We start from the raw sequence: 21,366 nt of genomic DNA on the forward strand, positions 1-21,366 counted from the left end.
TAAATTGGAGGGGTTCTCCTTGTCGATGTCTTCCTATGCCCATGTGTGAGCCTTCATCCTCTTGATCAGTGTGCTGTGCTGGTGCCCAGGCTTCAGCTGGCCTGCCCTTCAGCCTGGCCTCCTGTGGAGGAAGCTTTGCATTGCGGTCTTCAGTGCTTGGGCATGCACACAGCCTCGAAGCCCAGCCCTCTAGGCAAGGTCAAAAGTATCTGTCTCTATCCTGTTTCTTCTTCACTCGACATTTAGTGAGCACCAGCTATGTGCCATGTCTTCTTCAGAGGTGGGGTGTATCAGCAGTGGGGGCACAGAAAGATTGCTGCTGGGGACCCTGTGTCTGGGGGTGGGGCAGTCACCATGACCTCAGCCCTTCTTTCGTCCTGGTTGAGGATGCCTCATAGAGTCAGCTTCACCTTGGTCTTCCTTGTCACGTATGTCTGGTCTGCTTGGTTCTCTGGACTTCTTGGAGAAACGGGTGGTGGAGGGAGTTCGAATCCCTGAGGAAACAGACTTTTCAACCCAAATCGGGAACCTTGGCTAGAGCAGCCCACCCTTTGACCCCTGTCACCTTTGGGGCTCCTGGAACCCTCGGCTTGCTGAACTGTCGGTTAATATCTGTGCTGCTGGGTGGCTATTGCAGTTTGCTCTGTGGCTCACGTGACTCTGGCTAACCTGGCATTTCCCTCCCACCCTCAGCATCGCTGGCGGGCATGAGGCTGGAGGAAGGTGACATTGCGGTAAGGCAGCTCCTCACTCACTCCTAGACTTTCTGTCCTGGGGACCAAGGTGCTCAGTCTCAGTTGTGTGTCTGCTACACATCGGAGGGGCTGGTGCCTCTAAAGAGGATGGTGTCCCACGGTCTAAACTTAGCCAGTCATTGCCCTTCGCTGATGTTGAGCATGGCCCTTGTCTGCTGGGCATAAGTGTGAAAATGTTGGGCGTAGGCCGGGGTGCTGTGGACTCCCAGGTACATGGGAAGGTTTATTCTATAGCGTTCTACACCTAGCAGGAAAGCCATTTGGGGAACCATTGTTTTGATGATTTCGCATTAAGTTCTAGAAAGGCAGTCATGGTGTTCATGAGAACCTGGATCTGGGTTCCAGACTTTACCTCATCTGGTATGGGGAGAGTCAAGAAGTGTTTCTGAGGAGGTGGCAGTTGTCACCTGCAGTGTGAGGAATGGAGTGATTGAGTGAAGGGGTGGCAGGATGTGGCGTGCATCCTGGCAGAAAGGGAGCATTGGTAGCCACCCGTAGGCACCTCACCCTCCCCTCTGCTCTCCTCAGGTCAGCCTGGGCACCAGCGACACCCTATTTCTCTGGCTCCAAGAGCCCACGCCTGCCCTGGAAGGCCACATCTTCTGCAACCCCGTCGATGTACAACACTACATGGCACTTCTGTGGTAATCCTGGACTCTCTGGGTTGGGGGAGGGAGGTGCAGACAGGTCTGGCACAACCGAACCCAGGGGTTGTGATCTAGCCTGACCTGAAGACCCGCTGCCCAGGACTCTTCCAAAACCCCTGGGTCCAGTCTGCATGTAAAGTTCAGCACTAGGATCCTTGCCTAGCACGTGGAGAACTTGGGTTCCCAACACCACCACAAGAGCCCAGGACTCGTCCTGTGTGTGTTTCTGCAGCTTTAAGAATGGCTCCCTTATGAGAGAGAAGATCCGGGATGAGTCCGCTTCAGGTTCCTGGAACAAGTTCTCTAAAGCCCTGCAGTCCACGGAGATGGGGAACAAGGGCAACCTGGGTAGGCTGGGCCTGTGTACAGGGGCTGGAAGGCTTAGAGCGCCATGAGTTAGGGGCCTGGAGAGGTTGGGCGGGGGTCCTTTCTGTCTACACTGCCGTGGGCCCCAGGTTCTGAGGGTGGGGTCATAAGGCTGTCCTTGGCTGTGAAAGGTTAGACTCTAGCTGTATCTTGCGTCAAAGCCCCTAGGGAATGAGTTGGCCGCTCCAGGGTCTACTGTGCCCTGCTGCTTCTCAGTATGCAGCTTCCTGCTCCAGGTACAAGGCTGTGTGAGATAGGAGGCAGCACACCTCGGTTGGGGCTGGGGTTAGTGAGCTGCCAAGGGAAAGTGGGAAGAGTAACCTCAGGACACCTAAGCCTTCCCAGTCCCCTCTGTTCTGCTGGAGAGAAAGGATTGAGGATACCACAGGGCTCCTCAAGGAGACGGGAGAGGCCTGAGGTAACTTTGCCTCGCCCTTTTTGAAGTCTTTTGAGAAGTTGTTCTTTGTTCTGGGTTGCTGACAGCTAATCCCTTCCTGGTTCCGCCTCAGGTTTCTATTTCGACGTAATGGAGATCACCCCTGGAATTATGGGACGTCATAGGTTTAACGCAGAAAACATTGAGGTACTTAAGTTTTTGGTTTTCTTTTCATATGTATATGTGTGTGGTGTGCATGAATGTTTGCATGTGTGTTGCCGGATGTGCATGCATGTTTGCGTGTGTATTGCCGGGTGTGCATGCATGTTTGCATGTGTGTTGCGGGTGTGCATGCATGTGGCAGCCTGAGGTTGACACTGGGAATCTCCCTAAGTTGCTCTTCCACCTGATTCATTGAGACAGATTTTCTGGATCAAACCCAGAGCTCAGGGAATTCTCTGTCTCTACCTTCTGAGGTTGGAACTACAGGCAATCCACCATGCCCACCTTGCGTGTCTGAGGGCTCTACGGTTCCAAACTCAGGCCCTCTGCTCACACCACAGGTCCTCTAAGTACCGAGCTAGTGCTCCAGCCCCAGACACATACGCTCTGGGTTTCCATCGACTCCGGAGTCAGTGCTCTGTTTATTTTTTTTTTTATTTTTTTTTTTTTTTGGTTTTTTCGAGACAGGGTTTCTCTGTGGCTTTGGAGCCTGTCCTGGAACTAGCTCTTGTAGACCAGGCTGGTCTCGAACTCACAGAGATCCGCCTGCCTCTGCCTCCCGAGTGCTGGGATTAAAGGCGTGCGCCACCACCGCCCGGCTCAGTGCTCTGTTTAAAAGCTGGCCTCAGAGCATCCTGTTTGTAGGGCTCACTCATCTGCTTGCCTACAGGTGTGCTCTGGTCCCTTCTTGAGGCTGCGGGCTCAACAGAGGTTGACAGACACTGTCCCTCCTCCAGGGAGGAATGCAGGGGACAGGAGTACACTGTGAACTACTGTCTGCTCCCAGACTGGTGTCACTGGGTATCCCCTTGGTGGCCTTACCCTCCACATCCTAGTAGTCCTTGGGTCCTTAGGGCAAGAGTTTCTTCCTGGTGGGAAGAGCCTGAGGGGGAGACGGGAACATTTGCTGAGCACCATTGGCTCCCAGCATCATCCTCTTTCTCTAAGCAACTCTGTAATGTAGGGATGATGAACTCATTTTACAGAAGGGGAAACTGAGGCCTCAGTGGCCTGCCCAAAGTCACAAGGTCACATGCGGTCGAGGAAGCTCAAACCCAGGCCCTTCTTGTCACAAAAGCCACTTTTCTTTCGTTTCCATGGGGCCCCTTCTGGGAGAGTCCCTGTTTGGGATGGATTTTTCTGGTTGTTACCGTGAGTTGACACCATGTTTTGGAGGTAGGAGCTGGAGGATGCTTGTGAATCCAGTGACTGTTGGGGAACCTTGGTGAGATGTTCTAATGCTGTACTAGTCAGGGGGCATGGCTTCAGTGTTGCAGACTAAGTGTTACACATTTGATAGAATGCTTTGGATGAGATGTAGAAAGTTTTCAGGCCAGTGGTGCATACCTTTAATCCCGGCACTCGGGAGGCAGAGGCAGGTGGATCTCTGTGAGTTCAAGGCCAGCCTGGTCTGCAGAGCAGTTCCAGGACAGCCAGGACTGTGTAGAGTGACCCAGTTTTAAAACAAAACAAAACAACAACAACAAAAAAAACCCAAACAGACAAAAAGCAGAGGAAGTTCATCCTGGTCATCAGGTTGGAGGCTCGTTCAGATTCTGTTTATAAAGAAAAGGCACACATGCCTGCCCTTGTGTACGTCAGTCCCAAGCTTACCAAGGAAAAAGTAGGGCTCTTCATTCATTCATTCATTCATTCATTCATTCACTTGGTCGGTTATGAGTGGTTTTTTTTTCTATATTTGCTTATTTTGTAAGTGTTTGCGTGTGTGAATGTATGCACATCATGTGTACCTGGTGACTTCAGAGATCGAAAAAGGACACTGGATCCCTTGGAACTTGAATTATAGATGGTTGTGAGCTGCCTTGTGGGTACTGGGAACCGAACCCGAGTCCTCTGCAAGAGCAGCGAGAGAGAATGGCAGATTTACTTCTTGATCCGAGGGGCTGGAGGTCAGGCCTCAGCCTGGGGTGACCCCCATCAGAGCTGTCTTGATGCTTCACAGTTGTCATTGGGGATACTCAGGATAAGTTCACGGCTGTCACTCATCAAACATCAACTCCGAATCCTTAGCCCTGTCAATCTAATTTGGTCATGTGACCTTGAAAACAGGGTTCCAGCATTGTAGGTTAGGAAAGGACAAACAGGACGATCCGCATGATAGTCAAGGTCATAGGGGAAATGGTCAAGTCAGAAGCTGTGCCCTTGGCTGCCTGAAACCGAGCACCATGATGTCACGGACACCTCAGAGTGGCACACAGGTGAGGCGTGCATGTGAGGGCTGTGCCCATGTGAAGATGTGACACGTGAAATTGGTGGTTAAAGTAAGATCACTTACACGTGTGTGAATGTTCTCGTGTGCATGATGCACACTCATGCACGTGCATTCACACATACACAAACATAAACACACACATGAGCACACTTGTACATACACAAGAACAGTCACAGTCCCTCACACTGTGCCTGCTTTCTGTAAACAGGTCTCAGCATTCCCTGGGGATGTGGAGATTCGGGCACTGATCGAAGGACAGTTCATGGCCAAAAGAATCCACGCAGAAGGGCTAGGCTACCGAGTCAGTAAGTGAGCGGCCAGCTGGATGCATCCTGGGGCTGGGGAGGGGCTGAGGTCAAAAGCTGAGGCCAAGAGATCAAGTCATCACCAAATGCGGTCAGGAGACGGCGGGTGGCCTCGGTCCTGGGTAGGCTGAGGGAGTGATCCAGGCACGCGTGAGCAGGTGTGCAGCAGCAGGGTGACCTGCTTCTCTGCTCTGTCACTGCTTACCCGATCCCTTGGTCATACGCTGTAGGCATTAGGAGAGGTCCTCTAGGGCCCCCCAGGTCCTACCCGTAGATACACATCTTGAGCTCTGAACTTGGGGATATGGACAGTACAGGAAGAAGGGCTGTGTTCTGGGGCTGTGACAGCTTGGACCAGGAAAATAGTCATGTAGTACCACCGCCAACACTCACAGGGCTGGTTGGAGAGGGCAGAGCCATGGCTTGGGGAAGGGATTCCTAAAAATTTAGCTGCAGAGCAAGCAGGTCCCAGAGCTCAGTGACTCCCCACTGCTGATGGAGTTGGGCTACTATAAGGGTCTTAGAAAGCGGTATGAGCTCCCTAGTGTCAGGTGAAACCCAGCACTAGGGAGGCAGAGGCAGGTGGATCTGTGAGTTCGAGGTCAGCCAGGGCTATGCAATGGGATTCTGTCTTAACAAATAAACAATAACAACAACAAAATTCCCATGAAGCCTCTTTGCTTAGGAGTGCCCATAGGAGGCTTTTGTGAACAGTTCAGGTCCTGTGTAGAATGTCTTATTATCTTTGAACCGACCAAATAAAAGGATACTATAAAAAGAAGCCTTGGGAAACCTGATAGACAGCATCTAATTAAACTGAATATGCCAGCAATCTTATTCTTATGTAAACACAAACAGCAACATACATATATGTTCATTAAACATACCCATAAAAGAAAAGTGTCTGTGAGAACATTCATTGTGGCTGGAACATTCACTGTGACCCTCGCTTACTAGCCCCAAAATGAAAGCAATCTTATACCTATTGAGAGTAGACAGAATGACCTGGTCATGAGGCACTGGGTGTAGGGTATTTGTCATTCATCCCAGCACTTGGGAGGCAGAGGCAGGCAGGTCTCTGAGTTGTAGACCAGCCAGGCGACACAGAGATACCCTGTCTCAACAAAACAGAAATCAAAAGAAAACAAAAAAATGTAGACATTATGTGTATTCATAGGATAGGTTACCACACAGAAATGGAGTGGACCCCCCCCCCCTTAATTACACTCACGGAACTTGTAGGTGGCGCAGACGAGCACTGAGCAAAGGAAGTTCAGACCCAGTGCAGAAACTACCTGCTGCTGCTAAACCAGGATAGTTCGAGCTGGGTGTGGCTCGGTTGGTAGATGCCTGCCTAACCCAAGGCCCTGGTTCCATCCCCAGCACCATATCAAATAAGAATGCCAGCTCATACTTGCAATCCCACCACTAGGGATGTCTTAAGCTTGCTCTGTAGCTGAGGATGACCTTGAACTCCTGACCCTCCTTACTTCCCCAAGCGCTGGGGTTAGAAGTGTGTACCAACACCTGAGTTTTAGTACAAATATTAAAATAAGTAAAATAATTCCTATGTACTCCCTTATTTAACCATCCTGGGAATGCAGCCTTTGAGAAGTGAGGTTATGTGATCAGGGCACAGAAGCTGGCTCTAATTGCCCAGCGGGGGTCTTTGGATCATCAGTAGGGAACATCTAGGCATGGAAGGTCATCCCAGCAGCCCAGGGTACAGAAGGAGGCAGTGCAGAGAGGCTGGGAGGGGTGTGTAGTTACTTCAAAGCTATTCCTGTAGGACATGAAGACATTTACTCTCTTAGCAAGCCGAAAAGCGCAATCAAGCCTGCCTTGCAAGCTCTTCTGGGTTCCTCTTTTTTTTTTTAAAGATTTATTTATTTATTATGTACACAGTGTTCAGCCTCCATGTATGCCTGCAGGCCAGAAGAGGGCACCAGATCTCATTACAGATGGTTGTGAGCCACCATGTGGTTGCTGGGAATTGAACGCAGGACCTCGGGAAGAGCAGTCAGTGCTCTTAACCTCTGAGCCATCTCTCCAGCCCTTCTGGGTTCCTCTTAAACAAGACATCCTGGGGTTTTTTTTGGGGGGGGGTGAGGATGGAGACATTCCTTTTATTTGTAAAATACATTTATTGTTTATATATGGGGCAGGCATGTACGACTCAGCATGAAGGTGGATGTCAGAGGTCAACTCTGGCGGTCAGTTCACTCTTTCTACAACATGAGCCCTGGGGATTGAACTCAGGATGTCAGGCTTGTCACCAAGTGCCCTCATCTGCTGAGCCCTCTAGGCAGGTCCTCTAGTGCTGAGCCATAGCTCCAGCTCCCAGACAAGCTTGGCTTGCAAACAAAAAGGTGCATCCATGGAGGTGTACTTGTTGGGTGTATTGGCCAGATCAGGTTTTGATCTTGGTTGGTCATCATGCTTAGTTTAATAGTGTCTAAAAATAAAAAGTACATTTCAAGAATAGACACACATGCTTAAACAAATAAATGTAAAAAAGAATGTTGTTTGTCGGGCTGGGCTGGGAATGGTGGTACATAATTGTCATCCTAGAATTGGGGAGGAGGTGAACTCAGGTAGATCAGGAGTTCTAGGTCATCCTCTACTACACAGAGAATTTGGGACCAGCCAGGACTAGATGAAATCCTACTTCAAGCCGGGCAGTGGTAGAGCATGCCTTTAATCCCAGCACTCAGGAGGCAGAGGCAGGAGGAGCTCTGTGAGTTCGAGGCCAACCTGGTCTACAAAGCAAGTTTCAGGACAGGCTCAAAAGCTACAAAGAAACCCTGTATTGACAAACAAAAAACCCAAACAAACAAGAAAAGAAATCCTACTTCAATCCCTTCCAAAGGGTGGTAGAGGAGAGATAGCTCAGTGGTTAAGAGTTCCTGCTGCATTTATAGAAGACCGGACTTCAGTCCCTGCCACTCCTGCCAAGTGTAACTCCAGATCCAGGGGACCCAGTGCCCTCTTCTGGCCTCCATGCTCCCACATGTGCAACCACATACACAGATACATACACACAAAATGAAATGTACGGTTTGGATATGAAGGCTCTTATCAAATGAAAAAAATTCTGCTCTGTTATTGACATGATGGGAGATTTCCCCCCTTTTGCTATTTCTTGGGGTGATGGGGAAGAGTGAGGTGCTCGTGGTTGAACTCAGGGCCTTGTGTTTGCTAGGCAAGCACTCTGCCAACTGAACTACATCCCCAACCCCAAGTTCTTCCTTTAATATTTTTTAGTTGATAAAGACAATCCGGGCAGATGGACTACAGATCACATATGAGGGGTCTAACACAGACAAGTCAAGCTTTGTGTCTCTGCATAGCCCTGGGAGATCAGCAAGGGCCATAGATCCTCCTCAAGCCAAGCTTTGGGTCTCTGCACAGCCCTGGGAGATCAGCAGGGGCCTTAGATCCTCCACAAGCCAAGCTTTGGGTCTCTGCACAGCCCCGGAGATCAGCAGGGGCCATAGATTCACCATAAGCCAAGTTTTGGGTCTCTGCACAGTCTGGGAGATCAACAGGGGCCATAGATCCTCCACAAACCATCCACGACTGAAGGGCAGGCCTCTCTGCGTTGGGAGAATTACTACCACCACTTCAGTTCTGGTTCGTCCTTTGTTTTACAGTGCCCAAAACAAAGATTCTGGCCACAGGGGGAGCATCTCACAATAAAGACATCTTACAGGTACGTGTGATGGTGGCCCTGTACCACAGCATCTTCTGTGTCACTGCATCTAGGAACTAGATGTCTTCCTTATTTGTTCTTTTTATTTGGGAGAACAAAGTCTCTCACTGATCCTGGTGTTCACAGATTTGACCAGAATGGCTGGCTAGCCAGTCTGAGGGATTTGTTTCCTTAGGGCTGGGATTATAGTCATGTGCTACCCAGTCAGCGTTTTTCACGTGGGTTTCTAGGGTTTAAAGTCAGGTCCTTGTGCGTATATAGCAAGCTCTTCACCGAATGAGCCACCACCTCCCATCCATTCGTCTTGTGACACTTGAGGTTCTGGGTGTGATTCCCAGCACTGAAAATAAATAAATAAACTTGGTGAGGGTGTTTACATTGCTGTGATAAAACACCATGAGCAAAAGCAACTTGGGGAGAAAAGGGTTGATTTCACCTTATAGCTTATAAATCCATCGCTGAGGGAGGTCAGGGCGGGAACTAATGCAGGAATGGACAGGTGCTGCTGACTGGCTTGCTCCTCATGGCTTGCTCAGCCTGCTTTCTTATAGCACCTAAGACCGCCTGCCTCTGCCTCCCCAGTGCTGGGATTAAAGGCGTGTGCCACCACTGCCTGACTTGTTTCCCTCTTTTCAGATAACTGAAAAGATAGATTGGGTCAAATTGACAAAAAGCAAAACAAAATAGTTATATAAATAGTCTAAAAGTATAGGACAGGGCTGGGGGAGACTCAGCTGGCAAAGTGCTCGCTATGCCGACATGTAGAACTGAGTTCAGAATCCTACCCACCCCCCCAAAAAAAGTCAGTCTTGGTCCTGTGTCCCTGCAATCCCAGCACTGGGCAGTGGAGACAAGAGTGAGTGCTGGCCAGCCACTTTAGCTGGTTGTGAGCTGGTGACTCTCAAACAGCGAGGTGAAGTGATTGAAGAAGACACCTGCTGTTAACCTCTGGCCTCCAGTTGTAACTGCACACACAAGAACCCCTCCCCCGACACACACACAGGGGTTAGACATGGTGGTGCACACTTTTAATCCCAGTGCTCAGGTGGATCTGTGAGTTCTAGGCCAGCCTGATCAAAATAGTGATTTCTCTTTTTTTTGTTAGTTTTCATTTTTGTTTTTCATGACATGGTTTCTTAGTGTAGCCTTGGTTATCCTGGGTCTTGCTCTGTAGACCAGACTGGCCTCAAACTCACAGAGATCCCCCTCCCTCTGCCTCCTGATTGCTGGGATTAAAGGCATGTACCACCACTATCCAGCTAAATAGTGATTTTACACCAGCCAGGGTTACATAGTAAGTGTCTTTAAAAAAGAACAGGGTGCTGGATGGTGGTGGCACATGCCTTTAATTCCAGCACTCGGGAGGCAGAGGCAGATGATCTCTGTGAGTTCGAGACCAGCCTGGTCTACAAGAGCTAGTTCCAGGACAGGCTCCAAAGCTACAGAGAAACCCTGTCTTAAAAAAACAAAACAAAACAATACAGGGCATGGTGGCGCATACTTGTGATATGCTTACTCATCAGGAAGATGATGAGTTTGAGGTTAGCTTGGGTTACATAGTAAATTTCAGACTGGCTGGAGCTATATGGTAGGATCTTGTCGTTTAAAAGGTACAGGGGCAGCCTGGAGACTGGCCCTTCCTAGGGACTTCCTCTGGGTCATCCTGTCTCTTCACCAGCTCCACATGCTAAGCATACCAAAGGCAGCTGTGGTCGAATGGATGCTATGAGGAAGGAGAGCAGAGCCTGGAAGGTTCTCAATGGTCTCTCTGAGTGACCACTCACCCACTGTACCCTCTGTCCCTCCCAGGTGCTCGCAGATGTTTTTGGGGCCCCCGTGTATGTCATAGACACCACCAGTTCAGCCTGTGTGGGCTCTGCGTACCGAGCTTTTCATGGTAGGTCAATGAATGGGGCATGGCTGTCTCTGGAAGTGTTTAGGCACCACTGGGGATGAGAAAAGGGGGAATGGGAGAGGGTGGTGTTCTAGTTAGGGTTTCTATTGATGTGAAGAGACGCCGTGACCACGACAACTCTTATAAAGGAAAACATTTATCCAGTTGCAGAGGTTTAGTCCATTATTATCATGGCTGGGAGTGTGGTGGCATGCAGGCAGATATGGTACTGGAGAAGGACCTGAGAGTCCTACATCTTGCATGTAACAGGAAGTGATCCAAGACACTGGGCAGTGTCTGACACTGAGATGGTGTGATCTTGAGCACGTAGGAGACCTCGAAGCCGCCTCTACAGGGACACTTCCCCCAAAAAGACCACACCTACTCCAACAAAGCCACATCTCCCAATAGTGCCACTCCCTTTGGGGGCTATTTTCTTTCAAACCACCACAGATGGCATTCCCAGGATGAAGGACCTGGGGTCTCGGGAGTGTTAGCCTCATTTCTGTCCCTCCCAGCAGGCAAAAATGAACCCATACTCTTTGTCCTGTATTCTCTAGTTAGAGTGGAGAAACGGAGGTAGATTCAAACGGGATGTGGCCTGATCAGAGTCAAGCCCTTCAGAGAAGGACCAAAAAGGCCACACAGCATTGCAAGATGTGGGTCTAGGTCTAAGCAGATAGTGGGAAGGCAGTGCTAGGGATGAAGTCCAGAACAGCAAGAAACCAGGACAATGGTGAAGGCTCAAAGCCAGGGAGTCCAGAACCGTGGACAGCTCCCTGGAGGCCCGGCTCTGAATGCTGTCTGCCTGAAACTTCAGACTGTGCTCGAAAACAGAGTTTGGGGTTAAGGTTAGCCCCCTCAGCTAGCCTGCTTTTCCCTGTCATCTGTCTGCTAGGGAACGCCTGTCAGATTCATCTGGGGCTCCACCCTTTCCCCCGGGGTTCATTCTTTCACTTCTCAACACATCTCCTTAAACTTGATGCTTCTCTCAACACTGCAAATGCTGTTCTCTTAGGAGTGAACATTGTATCCTCGTCCCCCCTTTTCCATTACGTCATGCAACTTCATGGAGCTAGAGCACTGGGGCGTTTACTCCTAATTGTTTACTTCTTACCCCATATTGGGGATTGAACCCAGGGCCTTGTGCTAGTCTGTGCTTGGTAAGCTATAGCACAAGCCCCCCCCCCCCTCTAATATATACTTTTTGTTTTGAGGTGAGGTTTCACAAAGTTGTCCAGGTTGACTTTCAGTTTACTCTGAATTCCAAGTGGGCTTTGAACTTGCCATTCTCCGAAATGCAAAATTTAAAAAACATCACCCATTTAAAGTATTTTTAGCAGTTTTGCTGCCAGTGACTTTTACCAACTTGTCTGAGCTGTGCTAATCCAGTTTAAACACTTTGTGGGTTTTCCTGTTCTGGTGCTGGTTGAAGTCAGGGTCTTTGCACGCTGAGGTGGCACCTACTGCTTAGCTGCACTGCCCTGTCCTCCTGGTCAGACAGTGTTTATCACAGGAGTGGTGGCTGTCACACAAGCCGGTCAGCCTCATTGGTGAGGTGCACGAATGTGAGATGACCTTTCTCCCTAGGCCTTGCAGGAGGGACAGGTGTGGCCTTTTCAGAAGTTGTGAAGTCAGCACCACATCCCAGCCTGGCTGCCACCCCCAGCCCCGGAGCTTCCCAGGTAAGAAGCAAACGGATTTTCTCTTGTCATTTGCCTTCTTGGTCTGGCTTGGGTCTTTTTTCTTCTCGTTGAAAGGCAAGGTTTTCTTTCTCATCTACATTAAACCTGCTGTGCCCAACTAGAGGGAAATTTTACCCCCCCCCCCAAGAACCTGGGGATTGATCCTAGGGTTTCAGCCAAGGGTCTCAAGCACTTGACAATGGAATTACATCCTTGGCTCACAAAGACACCAAGGATGCTGGGAGCTGAGCCTGGGTCCTCAGCAAGGACAGTACGTGCTCACTGCACCATCTCTCCAGCTTCTTATTTTTCAAAAGTAAAAATAGGAACAAAATTAGTTTTAATAATATATTTCACTTAATCTAATGTATCCACATTGTCATTATTTTAGTACATAACTGCTTAGAGGAATTACTGATGTCATAATCCACATTGGTTTTGCACAAAGTTTTGGAACTTTGGAGTAAGTTTTATGAATATATGTATTTATTTATTTAAATTTTTATTTATTTTATATGTATGAGTGTTTTGTCTACATGTATGTTTATGCATCATGTGCGTGCTTGGTGCCTGAGGAGGGCAGAAGAGGGTGTTGGATCCCCTGGAACTAGAGTAGACCATAGTGAGTCACCATGTGGGTGCTGGGACTCAAACCTGGGTCCTCTGGAAGGGCAGCCCGTGTTCTAAATCACTGGGACATCTCTCCAGTCTCAGAATTTACTTTTACTTTTGTTTGTTTGTTTGTTTGTTTGAAGTCTGGGTTTCTCTGTGTAACAGACCTAGCTGTCTTGGAACTTGCTTTGTAGACCAGGCTGGCCTTGAATTCACAGAGATCCACCTACCTCTGCCTCCCCTGTGGTGTTGGGATTAAAGGCATGTACCAACTGAAGCAGACTCAGAATTTACATTTTTAAATTGCAAGCTGCGAGCTCGTCTAAGAGGCTCTTCCCTTCCCATTCTCATTATGAACTGCTTTCTGCCCCTCCAGGTCTATGAGGCCCTTCTTCCTCGGTATGCTCAACTTGAACAGAGAATCTTGTCTCAGGCCCGGGGACCTCTGGAATGACTGTGTGCCCTGGCAGCCTGCTGCCTCCCACCTGCCCAGACTTCCCACTTGTCCTCTTGCTTGTGCTGACTCAGTGGCATGCTCTTGTCCTGTCCTGGACCATCCCGAAGCTGGCCAGGACTCCCTGGAGACATGTGGTTGCCCATGTCCCCGGGTGGGACTGCGCCATGTCCCCGGGTGGGACTGCGCCTCTCCTTTCTGTCTTTCACTCTGGAGGCAGAAAAGCACAGTGTAGGGTGTGGCCATCAAAGATGCTCACACACACCCCCTTCTGAAGTCAGAAAGAAAGCTCTCTTTCAGGACCAAACTCAGCAGAATAGGGAACAGCCTTCTTCCTGGATGGCTGCACCTCCTTGGTCTTCGCCTTTAGCCACCTCAGCCCACACTGGGACCACTCCTTCCATCCTTCTCTGCAAACCAGACTCTACAGCCCCCACATCACCCTCCTGTTTCTTTAGGTGCCTCGGGTCACCCGGCTGGGCCATTGCCCAGGCTAAACACTTTAGGGTTTGCCCTGTTTCATTGTAGTTCACATGATGGCAAAATTGTGTGTTTCTCTTGGAGAAATTCTGGATTTTTTTTTTCTTGAGCAAGGTCTCCTGCAACCTGGCTGCCCTCACTTTCTTTGCAGCTGAAGGTGACCTTAAACTTGTGATCTTCCTGCCCCCATCTGCCAAGTGCTGGGATTAAAGGCATGTGCGTGCTGGGCGAACACTCTGCTAGCTGAGCCACACCCCCAGCCTGGATTTCCTTCTTATTTGCTCTCATGTCCATATATCCTATTATATTTGTACAGATGCTGAGTCCTCCCTCCTTCCTCTTCACTCCTTTTTAGACTTCCCTGCTCCTTGCTCAGCCCCTTGTGACCTCACTCCTGTGACAGCCCCAGGGTTTTCCTCTGCCACACGGCTGCACAGAACTCCCCAGACCACAGTGGCGAGATGTTGCAGACAGGTGTGAGATCACGTGGTCAGAGAGCAGTGACTGCTGGAGAGTCTGAAGGACAGAGCATAGACTTGAAGAGCATCTTCCATCCGGAAGGGAAGGCTCAGTGTGTGATGGGCAACACAGCTGCAGGTGGCCATCATCAGCACAGCAAACCCAAGCTGCGGGAGGAGACGCTGCTAGGCCACTTAAGCGTCATAAACCCTGAGCAACAGCATCTGGGACCACAAAACAGTAAACTAAGATGACATTCCGACATAGATCGTCCTTACAATAAATCAGACGATCGTGGAAGAAAAGAAAAGACGCCATGGGTGACAAATTAAAAACAAATCCAAATGCAAACACAGCAAGTTTATGGGGGAAGAGAGTGACCAGACAGAAGAACAGTGTCATGACAGATTCAGAGACTGGGCTACAACGTATGGAAGAGGAGGCAGATATGGCAGGAAATCAGCGAGGCACCGGGAAAGAAGGGAAAAGAAAAAGACAACACGGGTAACATTAGTGCTCTCAGCAACAAAAGACAAGATCCCTGTTGCTAATTGAAGCTACCCAAAATAAAAACACAATTTTGAAAACACCTAAAACCAACCTCTGCTCCTTCCTCCATTCCTCCCTCCCTCCCTCCCTCCGTCCCTCCTTCCCTCCCTCCCTCCGTCCCTCCCTCCCTCCCTCCGTCCCTCCCACTTCCTCTCCCTCCCTTTTACCTCTTCTCCCTTCCTTCCTTTCATCAACCTCTCCTTCTCCCTCCCTTCCCACCCCTTTTTACCTTGCTGGGACTTGAATCTGTAGCCCTGAAGGTGCTGGGCCAGCCCTCTCTTACTGAGGTGCACCGCCAACTCCACCAACTGTAACTTAAAAGAGTCCACCATGTAATTCAGAAGTACTCTAGCAGTGGTCTGGGATTTTTATATCACTGACCCAGCATCAAAAAGGCTTTCTTAGAACATAAAACAATAAACCGAGGGGGCGGTTCAAAGATTAAATGCCCTGGCTGTTCTTCCAGAGGACCTGGGTTCGATCCCTAGCATCCACACGACTGCTCACAATCACCTAGAACTCCAGCCCCAAGGGATCTGATGGGCTCTTCTGGCCTCTTCCATACTCCATGTGATGCACAGACATACAGGCAGGAAAAACGGTCATACATATGAAATAAAAAATAAAGGTTAAAAAAATCGAACTCAACAATCAAGCGTACACTGTGTAATAAAGCGCAACATTCTGTGTTGAAATTGAAAGTAAAATGTGAAGATTGAAGGATGCCCTCTCTTACAAAAGAAAGACCAGGTTAGCGTCAGGTTTCTGAGCAAAGAGAGCAATGGAACAAAATTTTCTTTCTTTCCCATGGTGTGTCTCAGAGAGGTATATAGCAATGTTCTGTATTCTAGTGTAACACAGTTGGGTTAAGTTTATCCGGCAAGGTTTATCTTGAGAGGACTTGGGCAGGTGAAGGGCTGAGCCTTTTACAGCTTTGCTGCAAGGGCGAAGGTCATTAGTCCCGTTCTTACCCAAATGTCCTAGTAAACCTGGCTACAGAAGGTTTTCATGGTGACCCAGACATTCAGGCTTTGCAGCATCTTGGTAGGACCAAGGCCATAGGCCACACCAGACTCTGCAAGATTAGCCAAGGTCACTGAGCACTCCTGCGTCCTGGAACAACATTTTCAAAGAACTAAGAAAAATATAGGGACCACTGAGATAGCTCAGTGAGAAGCAGCTTGCTGCCAAGACTGAAGATCCAAGTTCAATCCCCAGAACCCACATGGTGGAAGGAGAGAACCAACTCCAAAAAGTTGTCCTTTGACCTCCACACGTGTACAGTGGCGATGTAATGCCTCCTCCCACCCCACACCATGTAAGGAAAGGAAAACAGACATTGCTCAGATCTGTACCTGGCTAAGATATGCAAGTGTCTTAGTCGTGCCAGAGCTAAGGTTGATGTGCAGACCCTTAGCGGTCTTCTAAAAGACAGCTGTCACCCAACCAGGAGACGATGGAACCTGAGGACACGTGAGTGCTGGCGTGGAAGAGTGTCAAATGGCACCGCTTGGACAAGGTTACCCACTAACATAGGAAGAAGAGAGATGTCCTCGTTTGCTTTCTGTTGCTGTGATAGGCACCGTGATCAAACGTGGCTTTGTGGAGTGGAGGGGGTTAGTTTTGCCTCACTGTTCCAGGTCACAGTGATCCCTGAGGGAACTCGGGGCAGGAACTGTCACAGAAGCCATGGAGGACCACTGCTGAGCGGCTCCAGCACAGACTCACACTCAGCCCTGGCACACAGGCCTAGGAATGATGCCACCCACAATAGGCCAGTCCCTCCCAGGTCAACCACCAAACAGTCTTACTCAGACATGGCCACGGGTTGAGTGGATCCGGGCAGTCCTTCAGCTGAGAGTCCCTCAGATGATTCTAGACTGTGTCAGATTAACAGCTGAAGCCAGCCAGGACAGGAGAGGAGAAAAGAGCACAAAGAACTCACTGTTGCACCTACAATTTCGAGGAGTCACTTTTTGACTTAAATACTTAAAATTAGCTGGGTGTTGGTGGTGTGCACCTTTCCCCCCAGCACTCAGGAGGCAGAGGCAGGTGGATCACTGTGAGTTTAAGGACAGCCTGACCTACAGAGCGAGCTCCAGGACAGCCAAGGCTACACAGAGAAACCCTGTCTCAAAAAAAAAAAAAAAACTAAGAAAAAGAAATTGCAAACCAAATACTTGAGGCTTAAATATTGAAAAAGGCGAACTGACAATAGAACTATTTTGTAATATTAAGGGCATTAGTATTAAAAACTACACAATCAGTATAATAAAAAGCTTTTAAAAATTAATAAAAATGCAGATTTTGACATCAGGGAGATGGGTCAGTGGGTAAAGGTGTTTGCTGCCAGGTTCTATTACCGATTTCAATCCCTGGGAACCCATATGATAAAAGAGAGAACTGACTCCCACACATTGTTCTCTGGTCCCCACATAGGTTCCTGGCACATGAGTACCCTCATATGTACACAATGCATGAATGAAAAAATATAAAAATGCAAACCTCCCTCAATGTTCAAAGAAAAGGCACCCGATCACATAACATGCAACACATGGTAATCGTAGCTTTGTGCACAAGTCAACAGAAGTTCTAGCATGAGTCCAGTCAGTAAACATGAGAGCCCTTAATCCACCTACTAAAAGAAAAAGAATTTCCAAACAATGTGTTCCCGTCGTGTTTAGAAGAGACACACATAAAATCAGTGGTTCGGAAAGACTGAAGAGTGGCGTGGACAGCAACAGTCCAAACACAGAAAGCACAGGAAACAGAGATGGCCATACCCATCTCAAAGAGGCAGTTCTCGGAGAAGCATAAAGAGGGACACCATAGCACTAAAGACCACGCTCCGCAACAGTGATATGCTAATCACCAGTGCTACAGGCTCAGATATTTGGACTGTCAGCTTGAAATGACATTCTGGAATCCTCTGCCTGTGCCAAAGTCCTGTATGTGCACTAGCTTCCTTTCCCTTTAGCTGTGCCTTGTCAAAGCATGCGGCATTTGTGCAAGAGCAGCAGGGGAAACAGACAGCTGGAAATAACAGTTTTAACATTCTACTCTCTTATTCAAGGCTAAGGAAGACTAAACTATATGGAGGTTGTTCCTACAAAGTATTCCTAAATGTGTATTGACTGTTCCACTTTGTATGTGTGTGTGGGAGGGGTGTATGTGCGTATGGATGTGTGTGTGTGTTGATGGGTGCATGTGTGTATGGATGGGTGCAGTGTGTGTGGAGGGGGGTGTATGTGTGTATTGATGGGTGCATGTGTGTGTTTGAATAAGTGCATGTGTGTGTGGATGGGTGCGTGTATGCGTGTGTGGATGGATGAGGGCTTGTGGATGGGTGCAAGTGTGTGTGTGTGTGTGTGTGTGTGTGCATATGTGTATGGATGGGTGCAGTGTGTGTGGAGGGGGTGTATGTGTGTATTATGGGTGCATGTGTGTGAATGAGTGCATGTGGGGGGGGATGGGTGCAAGTATGTGTATGTGCATATGTGTATGGATGGGTGCGTGTGTGTGTGTGGATGGATAGGGATTTGTGGATAGGTGCATGTGTATGCGTGTAGACGGGTGCATGTGTGTGTGGACGGGTGTATATGTGTACGGATGGGTGCATGCATGTTTGTCTGTGTGCGCGCACATGTGGAAGTCAGGATTAGCTTGGATAGCATTTCTCAGTTGCCTCTACTTTCCATTTAGACAGGGACCGGCCATTAGGCTCCCAAGGATCCACTGATCTCCACCTCCCATCCCGTTATCACTCAGACTGCAAGCACAAGTCACCCCACCCAGCCTTAATATGACTCTTGAGAATCAAACTCGAGACAAGCATGTTACCAACTAAGTTATCCCCAGCACAAATGTCCCATATTAAAATAGCAATATGTCTGTTCTCATGCATAAAAACGTACCATTTAGAGTAGGCAAGATGGCTGAACAGTAAAGGTACATGCTGCCCAGCCTGGCAGCCTGAGCATGACCCCCAGCCCACATGATGGAAGGAGAACTGGCTCCCAAAAGTTGTCTTCTGATTCTCACAGGTGCACAACTGCATGTGTGCACATATAGAGACACAGGTAAATAAATGTATTAAAATCACTATTTACTACACCATAAAGAAAACTTGAAATGGTCACCACACCTGGCTAGAACAAAACTTCTTTTTAAAGTCCAATTTGGAGAAAAACATTTTTATTAAACTCCTAGGACAAGATCAAGCCCCAGGCCTAGTGGTACATGCTTTCAACCCCAGCACTTGCCACAGGAGGCAGAGGCAGGTGGATCTCCTTGAGTTCCTGGCCAGCCTGATCTACACAGTGAGTTCCAGGACAGCCAGGACTACATAGCGAGATCCTGTCTCAAACAAAACAAAACAACAACAAATTCAGAATTAGAGAGACGGCTTGGTGGTTGTGGGGTATTTAAATGCACTGTGAAACTTTGAGACTGTTAATAAAATCAACCTTGGATTAGCGGGTCGAGTCCGGGACTAGTTGACAGGAATTAGCCATAGAGGGGATGGAGGAGCCAGGAACGTGAATAGAGAGACACACAGGAAGGAGTAGGGAGGGACTTAGAGAATCCCGGTCTTTATTGGTTGGAGATGAGTGGAGAGATGCTTCTCTTGTTTGGTCTCTGGCCAAAAAGGAAGGTCGGCTGGTCACTTCTTGGCGTCTCTGATCTGGCAGGTTTTCACCCCAATATCTGACTCTCAAGTATTGGTAAATAGAATGATAGAGACTTAGTTAAAACCTACATTTGGTAGTCATGACTGAGCCAGTGCTACCATTGGCGGGATTGGAAATTCCACCAGGCTGAGATCTGAGCCTCTGGGTGCTGACTGCAGGGCCATGGGGTGCAGACGATAGTTAAAATATCAGTAGATTCAGGTGTGGCTGCTGAGACGACAGAAAAACTTGGTAGTCAGGAACTCTTGTTACTCTTCCAGAGGTCCCAGGCTTGATTCCTAGCACCCAAACTGCGGCTAAGAATGGTCTGTAACTCCAGTTCCAGAGGATCTGATGCCCTCTTCTGGCTTCCACGTGCACTGCACTACAAATAAATAAATTTTTAAAAATCTATAACCCTCCAAATGTAATTAACAATTAACAAATATAATTAATCTATGGCACATAACTAAAGCAGTAAGTGAAAATATAGCTTGTAATATGGAATACTGATAAAAATGAAAGAATAAAATTAAATGAGTCAGGTATGTGTTGGTTTGAATGTAGCTGGCTCCCATGATCTCATAGGGAATGGCATTATTAGGTGGTGTGGCTTTGCTGGAATTGGTATGGCCTTGTTGGAGGAAGTCTGTCACTATGGGGGTGGGCTTTGAGGCTTCTGATGCTCAGGATGCTGGCCAGTGTCTCAGTTGACTTCCTGTTGCCTGCAAGATGGAGCAGTCAGCTACTTCTCCAGCACCATGTCTGCCTGCATGCTGCCATGCTCCTGCCATGGTGATAAACCTCTGAAACTGTAAGCCGGCCCCAGTTAACTGTTTTTATTATAGGAGTTGCTGTAGTCATGGTGTCTCTTCACAGCAAGAGAAACCTTAAGTAAGAGAGGTAGCACTTTTTAAATTTTTTTTTTTAATTCTAGCACTTCAGAAGCAGAAGCAGGTCAATCTCTGAGTTCACTGCCAGCCTGGTCTACAGAGTGAGTTCCAGGACAGCCAGGGCTACAGAGAGAAACTCTGTCTCAGAGAAGAGAGACAGAGAGAGAGAGAGAGAGAGAGAGAGAGAGAGAGAGAGAGAGAGAGAGAGAGAGAGAGAGAGAGAGAGAGAGAGAACTCATTCTCATTGTGTGCTAAACGAAACATGGTTCATGCCTTCTCTCTGGCATATCTGAATTTCTGCCAGCATTATTCATTATTCTCCAAATAGGGACCATTATTCAGTGAAATGCAGGTTCCTTGAAAACAAACTCCATGAATCCATGATGGTTGATCTGATAACCAAGATGGTCATTAAGATACCAATGGGTGACTGGAAAGATGGCTCAGTGGTTAAGAGTGCTTGCTGCTCTTGTAGTAGCCCAGAGTTCAGTTCCCAGCTCCCACAGAGGATAGCTCACAACGGTAACTCTCTCCAGGCCCGCCTCTGGTCTTCACAAGCACATGTACACAAATGCGCATACATAGAAATAAAAAAGAGAGATCAGGGAGTGGGTAGCATGCAGGAGCCCTGTCCTGGGAGAGTCGGGGATCAGTGGCTAGAAGAGAACATACTACCCAGGTTAGTTCACCGTTTAAAAGTTTGACTTTATAAAAATTCATATTTAATATTTTCATCTTTGGTTGGCAGTTAGTAACTGATAAAATGAAAAGAGAAACCAAGATAAAGGGGAATTACTATAATGTAATATGAGCATATTTTTACTTATATTTTATTTTTAATTATGCACATGTGTGTGTGCATACATGTGTGTGCGCACAGGAATGCAGGTGTCTGTGGAGGTCAGTAGAGGTCATCAAATTCCTCGGAGTTGGAGTTATAGACAGGTGTAAGTTGTCCAGTCTGGGTCCTGGGAACCACACGCAGGTCTTTGCAGTAGCAGCAAGTGCTTTTAACCACTGAGCCACCTCTCTGGTCTCAGAGTTCCCTCTTTTC

The 21,366-nt window shown here is 48.3% G+C and overlaps 1 protein-coding gene across 3 annotated transcripts in view; it reads left to right on the forward strand.

The window, feature by feature from the left end:
* Xylb (xylulokinase) overlaps positions 1–14,796 on the forward strand; it is a 39,946-nt gene extending 25,150 nt beyond the window's left edge. For all 3 annotated transcript variants that reach the window (XM_038323321.1, XM_038323323.1, XM_038323324.1), the window contains 9 exons: positions 694–734; positions 1,284–1,399; positions 1,635–1,750; positions 2,278–2,351; positions 4,808–4,904; positions 8,558–8,616; positions 10,426–10,513; positions 12,101–12,195; positions 13,184–14,796. In XM_038323321.1, the coding sequence (XP_038179249.1) occupies positions 694–734; positions 1,284–1,399; positions 1,635–1,750; positions 2,278–2,351; positions 4,808–4,904; positions 8,558–8,616; positions 10,426–10,513; positions 12,101–12,195; positions 13,184–13,261 (764 nt within the window). In that variant the 3' untranslated portion in view covers positions 13,262–14,796. The remainder of the gene's footprint in view (positions 1–693; positions 735–1,283; positions 1,400–1,634; positions 1,751–2,277; positions 2,352–4,807; positions 4,905–8,557; positions 8,617–10,425; positions 10,514–12,100; positions 12,196–13,183) is intronic.
* The last annotated feature ends 6,570 nt before the right edge of the window (positions 14,797–21,366 follow it).

Source organism: Arvicola amphibius, chromosome 3 (assembly GCF_903992535.2).
Source record: "Arvicola amphibius chromosome 3, mArvAmp1.2, whole genome shotgun sequence".
NCBI classification, from domain to species: Eukaryota; Metazoa; Chordata; class Mammalia; order Rodentia; family Cricetidae; genus Arvicola; species Arvicola amphibius.